Source organism: Papio anubis, chromosome 12 (genome assembly GCF_008728515.1).
Source record: "Papio anubis isolate 15944 chromosome 12, Panubis1.0, whole genome shotgun sequence".
In the NCBI taxonomy this organism is placed as follows: domain Eukaryota; kingdom Metazoa; phylum Chordata; class Mammalia; order Primates; family Cercopithecidae; genus Papio; species Papio anubis.
The window spans coordinates 111,128,036-111,140,579 of NC_044987.1; the positions used below are offsets into that span (position 1 = coordinate 111,128,036).

Below are 12,544 nucleotides of genomic sequence, written 5' to 3' on the forward strand. Positions count from 1 at the left end.
GTGAAACCCCATCTCTACTAAAAATACAAAAATTAGCCAGGTGCAGTGGCGGGCGCCTGTAATCCTAGCTACTTGGGAGGCTGAGGCAGGAGAATGGCATGAACCCGGGAGGCAGAGCTTGCAGTGAGCCAAGATTGCGCCAGTGCACTCCAGCCTGGGCGACAGAGTGAGACTCCATCTCATAATAATAATAATAATAAACCAGGCATGGTGGCTCATGCCTGTAATCCTAGCACTTTGGGAGGTCAAGGCAGGTGGACTGCCTGAGCTCACGAGTTCGAGACCAGCCTGGGCAACATGACAAAACCCCGTCTCTACTGAAAAAAGCCAGATGTGGTGGTGCATGCCTGTAGTCTCAGCTACTTGGGAGGCTGAGGCACGAGAATTACTTGAGCCCAGGAGGCAGAGGTTGCAGTGAGCCAAGATCATGCCACTGCACTGCAGCCTGGGCGATACAGTGAGGTCCTGTCTCATGAAAAAATAATAAAAAAACAAAAATAAAACATTAATAAAATTGATAAACACCTATCAAAACTATTGAAGAAAAAATATGAAAGAAAAGGGACATCACTGCAGTTCTTACATCCATTAAGTAATATTTAAGGACTGCCTGGTGACTTTTCTAATTTTAAAAAATTAATTAGCTATTATTATTTTTTAGACAGAGTCTCGCTCTGTTGCCCAGGCTGGAGTAGTGCAGTGGCATGATCTTGGCTCACTGCAACATCTGCCTCCCGGGTTCAAGCGATTCTCCTGCCTCAGCCTCCTGAGTATCTGGGACTACAGGCAGGCGCCACCACACCCAGCTGATTTTTTTGTATTTTTAGCAGAAACAGGGTTTCACCATGTTGGTCGAACTCCTGACCTCAAGTGATCCGCCCGCCTTGGCCTCCCAAAGTGCTGGGATTACAGATGTGAGCCACTGTGCCCGGCCCGACTAGTGACTTATAATACAGAAAAAAGAAAAAAAAGAATTGAGGAATGTTATGAAAACCTTCACGCCAATACATCTGGAAATGTATACAAAATGATTTACTCAAACTTTACTCAAGGTTTACCCAAACACAAATTCACGCAAACCTTGCTGGAGAAGTAGAAAATCTGACTGCTCTTATATATAGTACAGGGATTTCATTATTTTAAACTTTCCCCCCACCAAAAATTTTAGGTTTAGATGGCTTCATCAGTGTATTCTTTCAAATATTTGAAGAAGAAATATTACCTAGCTTCTACTATCTCTTCCAGAGAATAGAAAAAGAAGAAACACCTCTTGCTTTGTTTGATGAAGGCACCTTAACCTGGATACCCACCCTTGAGCAGGTCCTTGACAAAGAAAGTTAAATTACAGACCAATCTCTCTCATGAACATATGTAAAACCTGAACAAAATTAGCAAGTGAAATCCAGTGACATATAAAAAGGATAACACATCTTTGTCGGGGGTCTCCAAGATCATGCCCAGGTTGGATGATTTGCTATGAGGACTTACGGGACCCAGCATACAGGTGTACTCAGGCCTCTGATCTATTACAGTGAAATACAAAGCAAGGTCAACAAAGGGAAAAGGTACATGGGGCGCAATCGAGGAGAAACCAGCAGCACGCTTCCAAGAGGCCTCTCCCGGGGGAATCACACAAGACATTCATCATTCCTGCAGCAACAAATTCTGATAACATACGTGCAATGTTGTCTGCCAGGAAAGCTCACTTGAGACTCAGTGTCCAAGCTGGTTTTTTTTGTTTTGTTTTGTTTTGTTTTTGAGACAGTTATGGTTCACTGCAGCCTCTTTCCTCTACCTCTTGGGCTCAAGCAATCTTCCTGCCTCAGCCTCCGAAGTAACTGGGACTACAGGTGTGCACCACCATGCCTGGCTAAATTTTTTTTTTTGTTTGGGTAGAGACAGGGTCTCACTATATTGTCTAGGCTGGTCTTGAACTCCTGAGCTCAACTGATCCTCCTGCCTCAGCTTCCCAAAGTGCTGGGATTACAGGCATGAGCCACTGGACCCAGCCCCCAAGGTTTTTATTGGGAGCTGATCATGAAGGCACCCTCTGCCTAACACGTCTCAAAACTCCAGACTCTGAGAAGGAGAACAGGTATTTAGCATAAGCCACATTGTTTGTGCAGTTTAGGCACTGTGAGCCACTTTAAATTGGTGGGAACACTCCCAAAAGCCAAATTCCCTTACACCAGGCAAGGCTCAACCTTGCAGTTAGGCCTCTCCAAAGACAGCAGCCTCAGGTCTGCTATGTTAAGTTTTTTTCTGTACAGTATCATAAGCAAATGGGTTTTTAAAATTTTTTCCAGGAAGACATGGTTGGTCATACCTCTGAAAATCAATGTAATTCATATCAGCAGAATAAAGGAGAAAAATCATATAGTCCTCTCAATAGATTAAGAGAACACACTTAATAAAATGTATCATAAGCCTTTTAGCAAACTAGGATAATAAGGGACTTTCTTAATCCGATAGAGTGTCTACAAAAAATACCTATAGCCACCATATTAATGGTGTGATACTGAATGTTTCCCTTGAGGTTAGGAACAAGACAAGACTATCCATCATCACCATTTCTAGTCAACATTACACTGGTAGTCCTGGCCAGTGCAATAAGGCAAGAAAAAGAAATTGAAGGTACAGAGATTGAGAAGGAAGAAGTAAAAATGTGTTTATTTACTGATGATGTGATCATGTACATAACAAGCCTCCTAGAAATAATCAATTTAGCAAGGGCACTGGCTGTTGGGACAGTCTTATATGGGTCCTAAGCATCCCTGCATGTTCTTACTATGTCAAACTGAAAAGTCTGTCTCCTGATACTAAGCCCACAAGCAATTGCAATTAAGTAGACCAAAGTGACCATAGTGTGATGACAGTGTAATTTCTCCCACCCCAGTGGAAGGGGCCTGGCTTTATTTGCTGCTTGCTAAAACAGGTACTGAGCCTTTGGCTCTGGACTCTGCCAAGCTGTGGCATAACTCCTTGAGTGCAGCACCATCTGGGGTCATTGTGTCACTCATAGGACTTGGGAGCAGGGGGCCCAGGTTGCCATGCTGATGTTCCTGCTGTTTGCCATCAGTAATTTGGCCTCACTGTCAGCTTTTGGCATCTGTGACGTTGTGGCATACTCTGACATAGGTGAGCAAAATTTTTCTTAAAGGGTCAGATGGTATTTAAGGCTGTGGGCCATGTAGTCTCTGTTGCAACTACTTAACATTGCCATAACAGCATGAAAGCTGCAATATATAATAACATGTAAGTAAGTGACCATGATGATGTTCTCCAAAGAACTTTTATTTACAAAAACAAGCAGCTGGCCCACTTTCTTTCTTTTTCTTTTGAGATGGAGTTTCACTCTTGTTGCCCAGGCTGGAGTGCAATGGCTCGGTCTCAGCTCACTACAACTTCCGCCTCCCAAGTTCAAACGATTCTTATGCCTCAGACCCCCAAGTAGCTGGGATTAGAGGAATGCGCCACCATGCCCGGCTAATTTTGTATTTTTAGTAGATGGGGTTTCACCATGTTGGTCAGGCTGGTCTTGAATTCCTGACCTCAGGTGATCCACCTGCCCCGGCCTCCCAAAGTGCTGGGATTACAGGTGTGAGCCACCGCAGCCGGTGCAGCTGGCCCACTTTCTTTCCATGAGGCTCAGAGCAGGAATTTGTCTAATGTCTCTTGTCTTGTAGGCAGCGAAGATGGGGAAGCAGGATTTGGATCCCTTTCCACCTTAACCTCTGTGCTCTGTGCTTTCCTACTGACCCTAAAAAATGTATTTAAGGGCTTCCTTGCCCTCCAGCTTGCAGTTAAGTTGTACCAGTGGGAGACACAAGCAGAGATCAGAGACGAGGGAAGGGAAATGGAGGTCCCTGCTATTTCTCCACTAGCCTCCTAGAGTGTAGGGTTTCCTAGTGGGAGGCCTTCTATGCACATATTACTCCAGCTTCAGGGAATTGTTTCAGGCCCTTCCCTTTTAAGCCTAGAAGTAACAATTACTGCCCCATCCCATCCCAATTAGCGAGGGGTACAGCACTTGGCTTAAAGCTTAGTCACTCTTGGCCGGGCCGTCGTTCCCGTCGTTCCCGCCTGTAATCCCGCACTTTGGGAGGCGGGGGGGTCACCTGAGGTTAGGAGTTTGAGACCAGCCTGGCCAAGATGGTGAAACCCCGTCCCTACTAAAAATACAAAAAAATATTAGCTGGGTGTGGTGGGGGGCACCTGTAATCCCAGCTATTTGGGAGGCTGAGACTGGAGAATCACTTGAACCAGGAGGTGGAGCTTGCAGTGACCAGAGATAGCGCCATTGCACTCCAGCCTGGGTGACAAGAGCAAAACTCCGTCTCAAAAATAAAATTAAATAAATAAAATAAAGCCTAGTCACCTTCCTCAGGTTACCTGGTTGGAGCGTGCCATCTGTTTCCGGCTTTACCCTGATTGACAACGGGCTAACAGCCAAGTCAAGTCAACCTGAGTCCTCTCAAAACGCTTCTTTTTGCACTTCCCTGCCTGCAGCAACACGTTTTTGTTTGTTTGTTTGTTTGTTTGTTTTGAGACAGAGTCTCACTGTCGCCCAGGCTGGAGTGCGGTGGCGCAATCTCGGCTCACTGCAACCTCCGCCTCCTGGGTTCGAGCGATTCTCCTACCTCAGCCTCCCAAGTAGCTGGAACTACTGGCGCGCGCCGCTACGTCTGGCTAATTTTTGTATTTTTAGTAGAGACGGGGTTTCGCCATGTTGGCCAGGCTGGTTTCGAACTCCTGACCTCAGGTGATCCATCGCCTCGGCCTCCCAAAGTGCTGGGATTACAGGCGTGAGCCACTAAGCCCGGCCAGCAACACGCTCTTACCGCTGCAAACCCGAATCAGGCAGGCTTTGAAGCCCAGCTCACAGGCCGTCTCTTGGAAACTAACTTAGATTTCCACCTGGGAGCACTTTGTCCTCTCAGCTCCCACTGCACCACTTTAGGGATCGCGTGGTGACTCGTTTCAGTTTATTTACGTGTGCTCCTGGAAAGGACGCTCTATTTCCCTAGTGTCTCTACCTGGTAGGTAAATCGGCCGCAGAAAAGACCAATGCTAACTCCCATCCCGCATTTGCAGAGATCCGTTGCTCACACCGTTTCTCGTCGTCCGTCGAAAAATGGGAATCGTGGGAGTAGGACCTATTTGCCAGTCTCCTGGTAACACTGTCACAACTGCCCACTTTCCCCCAACGCCCGGTAGCCCAAGGGCCTCCAGGGTCCTACCCCACAACCCCGAGCTCCTGCAGACGACGGCGTCGTGGGCGGTCACTGTTTTCCCTTAGGTCTGGAGAGGGGACATCCGAGCGAGGGCCACTTGCGGCCTGGCCCGAGCTCGTCCCGCTCCGGGTGACCACAGAGTGCCGCGGGCGGGCAGAGGGGCCGGAAACCCCGGCCGCTCAGTCCCTGTTTCCGGCAGCGCCGCGCTCCTCCGGGAGCCGCTGTGGCAGCGTACGCAGTTTCCACGGGGACTGAAGATGGCGCCGCGAGGTGAGATTCCGGAGGTGTGTGAGTCGCTGGTCCCTTTCCCTTTGATCCCTCCCTCGCACCTCTGTCCCAGAGCTTGACCTAAACCCTCCATTCTGTAGCGTTAGGGACATCGCGCCTCCCTGGTCCAAAGCGGGCTTCCGCGGACCCGCCCACCCTGGGTCCCTGAAGGTTTCAAGGTGCGTGGCTCAAATAGCCGCAGATCCTTGGCTGGGCCACTTCTAGGATGGCTCAGGTACGAATCTGTTGGTCTCCACGCCCCAACTTCCCCTCCCAAATAGTGACAGGGTGAGATCTTTGAGATGTCTGTCAGCTGCGAGTTACCTTTTGACTTTTACTCCTGAAGCCGAAGAGTCGAGTTTCGCGGTGTTTCCTGGGAAACGAGGGAAGCCCCCTCCACATCCACCCCGTACCCTCGACCCTCATTATCAGCAACCAGAAGTGCCCCTGAGTGGCCGGTCCCATTAGTTGCGGCGTCTGGTTTCCCCAGTTAGACACCAACCCATAGGAGCAGAGAGGGAGCTGCCTTCCTGCCCATCCCACTTTTCTGTGCTGCTGTTTCAGGTAAACGGTTGTCCTCCACCCCGCTGGAAATCCTGTTCTTTCTGAACGCGTGGTATAATGCTACCTATTTCTTGCTGGAACTTTTCATATTTCTGTATAAAGGTAAGGAAGGCATGGGGCTTGACGACAGCACCCCTTCCCCACTTCAGCTCAGAGCCAACTCCGACCAAGAACCTTCTTATTTTCCGCTCTTTTCTGCCCCCTGCGGTTCTTTGTCGCTGCAAGGCAGGCCTCCTCATCAGATGGCTTCTTTGAGTATGATTCCATAGGCATCCCCTCAGCAAGAATTTCTTGAGTTTGGGAAATGTGGGCTTCTCCATTCTGACTCTGCCCACATCAGTGGTCTTTGCTGAGCTCCACTGTAAGCCCATTGATGACCCTTAGAAACTATTCAGTGGCCCGTGTACCCATGTGCATCCACTCATTCTGGAGAGAGGAGTCCCCAGAGTCTTTTGGAGTTAGGAGTAAAATGGCATAATAATAAGCCTGGGTCGCACTGTGAGTTTATGTATCCTGCAGCTGTAATAATGCCCACATTTCACTAACTAGCTCATGGAAAGCTGAGACTGATGTCCTTGAGACTGATGTCTCAAGTGTGTGGCAGTTCTTGTGGATGCTGTTTTATGCTATTTGCAAACTCTGGCTTTTGTATTCGCAGGTGTTCTGCTACCATATCCAACAGCTAACCTAGTACTGGATGTGGTGATGCTCCTCCTTTATCTTGGAATTGAAGTAATTCGCCTGTTTTTTGGTGAGTGTTGTCCAGAGAATATTTCCACTCTTTATGAGACAAGCTGGTATCTGTAACTTGATTAACAAGAAAAGTACATCACCTAGGTTGACTATCAGAGACTGGATCTGTATATACCATTACTCCCTCTCTGAAGTTTCAAGTTGCTGCTTCATACATTGGGTCAGGATTTACCTGTTTGTTGCTCTGTAAGGCTAGAGATGGGCAATAGAATGGGATATTAGATGATTCCTTCCCAGCTGCCTAACAGCAAAAGGAGTGCCTGGTTCTTCTCACTAGTATTCTTGGGGGAGCAGGTTCAGTTGTAACTCTATGTCAGGGCAGGCAGCGTATCCCGCACAGATCAGTACTAAGATCCCTAACAATTCTCTGAATAAGGATCTCTGTAGGATTTTTTTTTTTTTTTTTTTTGAGATGGAGTCTCTCTCTATCGCCAGGCTGGAGTGCAGTGGCACGATCTCGGATCACTGCAACCTCTGCCTCCCGGGATCAAGCGATTCTTCTGCCTCAGCCTGCCGAGTAGCTGGGACTACAGGCGTTCACCATTGCTCCCAGCTAATTTTTGTATTTTTAGTAGAGACGGGGTTTCACCATATTGGCCAGGATGGTCTCCATCTCTTGACCTTGTCATCCGCCTGCCTTAGCCTCCCAAAGTGGTGGGATTACCACTGCACCTGGCTGGATTTTTGTTTTTTTTTTGGAGACAGAGTCTCACTGTGTCTGCCAGGCTGGAGTGCAGTGGCACGATCTCGGCTCACTGCAACCTCCGCCTCCCGGGTTCAAGTGATTCTCCTGTCTCAGACTCTTGAGTAGCTGGGACTGCAGGCGCCCACCACCATGCCTGGCAAGTTTTTGTATTTTTAGTAGAGATGGAGTTTCACCATGTTGGCTAGGATAGTCTCGATCTCCTGACCTCATGATCTACCTGTCTTGGCCTCCCAAAGTGCTGGGATTATAGGTGTGAGCCATCACACCTGACCGGATTTTGTTTTTTAAACATTTACTTATTTGAGACAGGGTCTCATTCTGTCACCTAGGCTGGAGTACAGTGGTACGATCATAACGCACAGCAGCCTTGAAGCCCTGGGCTCAAGCAGTCCTCCAACTTCAGCCTCCTGAGTAGCTGGGACCACAGGCATGCGACATCATGCCTGGCTCATTTTGTGTTTTTTGTAGAGACAGTGTGTTGCCTCATTGCCCAGGCTGGTCTGAAACTCCTGGCCTCAAGCAATCCTCCCGCCTTGGCCTCCCCAAGGTGCTGGGATTACAGGCGTGAGCCAACATGTTTGCCCTGTAGGACAAGTTTTATAATCCCAGAAATACAGAGCAAAACCCTTATTTGTTAGAATATGTCATCCCTGAAATAAATGTTAAAGCACAAACTTAGGAACAAAATTACTTGCAACACATAAGAAAGGATAAAAGAAGGCTCACATAAATCACTAAGGAAAAGACAAAATAAATTTAAATATTGGCCGGGCGCAGTGGCTCACGCCTGTAATCCCAGCAGTTTGGGAGGCCAAGGCAGGTGAGGAGTTTGAGACCAGCTTGGCCAACATGGTGAAACCCCATCTCTACTAAAAATACAAAAATTAGCCGGTTGTGGTGGTGCACGCCTATAATCCCAGCTACTCGGGAGGCTGAGGCAGGAGAATCACTTGAACTCCCAGGAGGCGGAGGTTGCAGTGAGCCAAGATGACCCACTGCACTCCAGCCTGGGCGACAAAGTGAGAATCAAAAAAAAAAAAAATTTGGTAAGAGACATTAATAGGCAGTTCATGTAAAAATAATTAGAGAACCAGTAAAACTTGACAAGATGCTCAAACTCACTAATAAAAATCAAATTGAAACAAAGTAATGTTTTTTACCCATCAGACTGGCAGAGATAAAGATTTATAACACCCAGTATTAGGGTGTAGGGAACAGATTGTTATATACTTTCGTGGTAATTTAATTTAGTACAACTCTTTTCAGTAATAGTTATTACCATGTAATATTTTACTCTTAACCCCAACAATTTCACTTCTAAAACTAGATTTAAAAAAAAATTCCACAGATATGCAAAGATAACTATATGAGAATGTTTATTGCCAAAAATTTGGTAACATCAAAACACTATAAACAAACTAAACCTGTCCATATGGGCTTGTTAAATAAGTTATGGCACTGATTCAACGGACTTAGATATAACCATTAAAAAAGAACAGTTGCTAGGCACAGTGGCTCAACGCCTGTAATCCCGGCACTTTGGGAGGCCGAGGCAGGCAGATTACGAGGTCAGATCAAGACCATCCTGGCCAACATGGTGAAACCCCGTCTCTACTAAAAATACAAAAATTAGCTGGATGTGGTGGCGTGTGCCTGTAATCCCAGCTACTAGGGAGGGTGAGGCAGGAGAATCACTTGAGCCCAGGAGGCGGAAGTTGCAGTGAGCCGAGATCGCGTCACTACACTTCAGCCTGGCAAGAGAGCTAGACTCCGTCTCAAAAAATAAAAAAATTTAAAAAATTTAAAAATAAAAAAGAACAGTTAAGGCCAGATGCAGTGGCTCACGCCTGTAATCAGAACTTTGGGAGGCTGAGACAGGAAGGTTGCTTAAGGCCAGGAGTTTGAGACCAGCCTAGTCAACATAGTGAGACAAAAAATAAAATAAAGATTGGCCAGGCTCACGCCTGTAATCTCAGCATTGTGGGAGGCCGAGGCAGGTGGATTGCCTGAGGTCAGGAATTCGTGACCAGCCTGGCCAACATGGTGAAATCGTGCCTCTACTAAAAAATATGAAAATTAGCTAGGCATGGTGGCGGGCACCTGTAATCCCAGCTACTTGGGAGGCTGAGGCAGGATAATCGCTTGAACCCGGGAGGTGGAGGTTGAAGTGAGCCAAGATCGCTCCATTGCACTCCAGCCTGGGTGACAAGAAACTCTGTCTCAAAAAAAAAAAAATTAGCTGGGCATAGTGATGTGTACCTATAGTGGGAAGATCCCTTGAGCCCAGGTGTTTGAGGCTGCAGTGAGCTATGATGATGCAACTGCACTCCAGCCTGGGTGACAGAATGAAACACTATCTAAAAAAAAAAAAAAAAATTAAGGTAGCTATGTGTGTGGAAAAATGTCTGTGGGGAAAAATAAGTTGTGAAACAGGATGTAGAGTATGCTTCTATTTTTATAATAATAAATAGTAATATGTGAATATATACATACAAAAAATCTGAAACAATACACATCATTCTCTAATAATCTTCAGGGTGCAGGGACATGGAGGCCTTTCACTTTCTGTATACTCAAAAATTATTTTCTGTGTTGAAATTTTTTTTTTTTTTGAGACAGAGTCTCACTTTGTTCCCCGGGCTGGGGTGCAGTGGCATGATAGCTGCTCACTGCAAGCCCCGCCTCCTAGGTTCACGCCATTCTCCTGCCTCAGCCTCTGGAGTAGCTGGGAACAGGTGCCCGCCACCACGCCTGGCTAATTTTTTTATTTTTTTATTTTTATTTTTATTTTTTTTGAGACGGAGTCTCACTGTGTCACCCAGGCTGGAGTGCAGTGGCCGGATCTCAGCTCACTGCAAGCTCCGCCTCCTGGGTTTACGCCATTCTCCTGCCTCAGCCTCCCGAGTAGCTGGGACTACAGGTGCCTGCCACCTCGCCCGGCTAGTTTTTTGTATTTTTTAGTAGAGATGGGGTTTCACCGTGTTAGCCAGGATGGTCTCGATCTCCTGACCTCGTGATCCGCCCGTCTCAGCCTCCCAAAGTGCTGGGATTACAGGCTTGAGCTATATTTTTTTATATTTTTAGTAGAGACGGGGTTTCACCGTGTTAGCCAGGATGGTCTCGATCTCCTGACCTCGTGATCTGCCCGCCTCGGACTCCCAGAGTGCTGGGATTACAGGCGTGAGCCACCGTGCCCGGCCATTAAAAATTTTTAAATGGGCTGGGCGCGGTGGCTCACGCCTGTAATCCCTGCACTTTGGGAGGCCAAGGCGGGCGGATCACGAGGTCAGGAGATTGAGACCATCGTGGCTAACACGGTGAAACCCCGTCTCTACTAAAATACAAAAAATTAGCCAGGCGCGGTGGCGGGCGCCTGTAGTCCCAGCTACTCGGGAGGCTGAGACAGGAGAATGGCGCGAACCCGGGAGGCGGAGCTTGCAGTGAGCTGAGATGGTGCCACTGCACTCCAGCCTGGGCGACAGAGTGAAGACTCCGCCTCAAAAAAAAAAATTTTTAATGATTATATATTATTTTTATAATAAAAAAAAATTTTTTTTCCCAAATAAAGATCCCATTGTCCCTTGAGTGGGGACCAGACTGGAAGCAGGACCTCTGGATTAAGTGACTTTAATCTTGTAACTCTGCCAAGCCTCAAACTTTCAGTACAGTGGGACCCCATTTATAAATCTGTGCACCCCACTCAGGATCATTTTTTGTGCCTTGCCATTCCATCACATCTCCCACATCTTTCCCCTGGACCAGGAAAAGCAGACCATTTGGAGATGACTCCATGGGTTCTGTCTGACACAGGTACAAAGGGAAACCTTTGCCAACGAAAGATGCCACTCAGTATTAGCGTGGCCTTGACCTTCCCATCTGCCATGATGGCCTCCTATTACCTGCTGCTGCAGACCTATGTACTCCGCCTGGAAGCCATCATGAACGGCATCTTGCTCTTCTTCTGTGGCTCAGAGCTTTTACTTGAGGTGCTCACCTTGGCTGCTTTCTCCAGGTACTGCTTCGCTGAGGGACCATTTCTCATCACCAGAGGGTTGGGTTCCCATCCCAGGGAGGGATTCAGTATTCTTCTGAAGCCTAAGGGATCTAGAAGACTTTTCTCTAGTGGGGGAAAGGGGTGGCTAGTGGATTGCCTTTCCTGTTTAGGGTAGGTAGATCGATTCCCACTCAGGGAGGATACTCTCCCTATTCTTTGGGGCCAGGAGACTTGGAATATAGAACAGTTGAGGCCAGCTACTCTCATTCACTGGTCTTTTAACATTTTCTTTCTTTCTGCCATCAGTATGAACAGAATTTGAAGTACAGAATTTCAGCCAACAGCCCATCAGGCTGACACCACACATATTGCTTCTGGTACTTTAGCCACACCAGTGAGAATTGGTGGGGCAAGTTATCCTGAGAAAGGCTGTGTGGCTTTTCTTCAGCACATACATTTGGGCAAGCAACTCAGCATAAGGCCAGTGGGTGCCATCTTCTAAACCAGGACCATCAACTCGAGAGACTGTTCTATACTCCAGCATAGGGACGGGCAAGGTTATTCCCATCCTGCCCCTTCTCAGAACCAGTCCCCTGCTGACCTCAAGTTCTCCTCTTTGATCACCGTGGCCAGAGCATCTCGTGTGGACCATCTAGGCTCCTTGGGCTTCAAGCAGGACCTGAGCCACATGCTCCCTGTATGAGTTGTGCCATACCTGTCCCACATGAGCACAGAGAGCCTCATGTTGGTGGGTTTCCAGAGTGATGCGAAAGCCTCTCACCCCAGTCCTCGGAGACTGAGTTTCCAGAACGTTTTTAGTAGCTCATAGTGTTATTTTTCTACTGTCATCATGAAACTAACTTTATTTTTAATAAATATGTATTTTCTGTTGTGGGAGTTGCAGCCTTTCCTTATGGCACCTGTCCCTAGAATTCATCTACTCCAAGAGAGGGTCGTGACTATCCCAGCGGTTTGTTCTCAGGAGCTTTGCTTAGTGATACAGTGTGCACACAAAGGCAGTGATGA

At 47.4% G+C, this 12,544-nt stretch overlaps 1 protein-coding gene across 3 annotated transcripts; it reads left to right on the plus strand.

Moving 5' to 3' along the window:
- Positions 1–4,547: 4,547 nt before the first annotated feature.
- On the plus strand, positions 4,548–12,415 carry TMEM216 (transmembrane protein 216). Of its 3 annotated transcripts, none has more exons than XM_009185900.4 (5): positions 4,548–5,518; positions 6,066–6,167; positions 6,724–6,816; positions 11,335–11,536; positions 11,825–12,415. In XM_009185900.4, the coding sequence occupies exons 3-5, from the start codon at positions 6,771–6,773 to the stop codon at positions 11,838–11,840; spliced, it is 264 nt and encodes an 87-aa protein (XP_009184164.1). In that variant the 5' UTR covers positions 4,548–5,518; positions 6,066–6,167; positions 6,724–6,770; the 3' UTR covers positions 11,841–12,415. The 3 variants fall into 3 exon arrangements, with proteins under 3 accessions (XP_009184164.1, XP_017803815.1, XP_009184163.1); XM_017948326.3 differs by having other exon boundaries at positions 4,548–5,504; positions 11,287–11,536; XM_009185899.4 differs by having other exon boundaries at positions 5,196–5,504.
- The last annotated feature ends 129 nt before the right edge of the window (positions 12,416–12,544 follow it).

Coding starts and splice junctions, on each gene's coding strand:
- TMEM216 (XM_017948326.3), top strand. Junction 6,168..6,723: donor TTTCATATTTCTGTATAAAG/GTAAGGAAGGCA, acceptor TTGTATTCGCAG/GTGTTCTGCTACCATATCCA. Junction 6,817..11,286: donor AGTAATTCGCCTGTTTTTTG/GTGAGTGTTGTC, acceptor CCCCTGGACCAG/GAAAAGCAGACCATTTGGAG.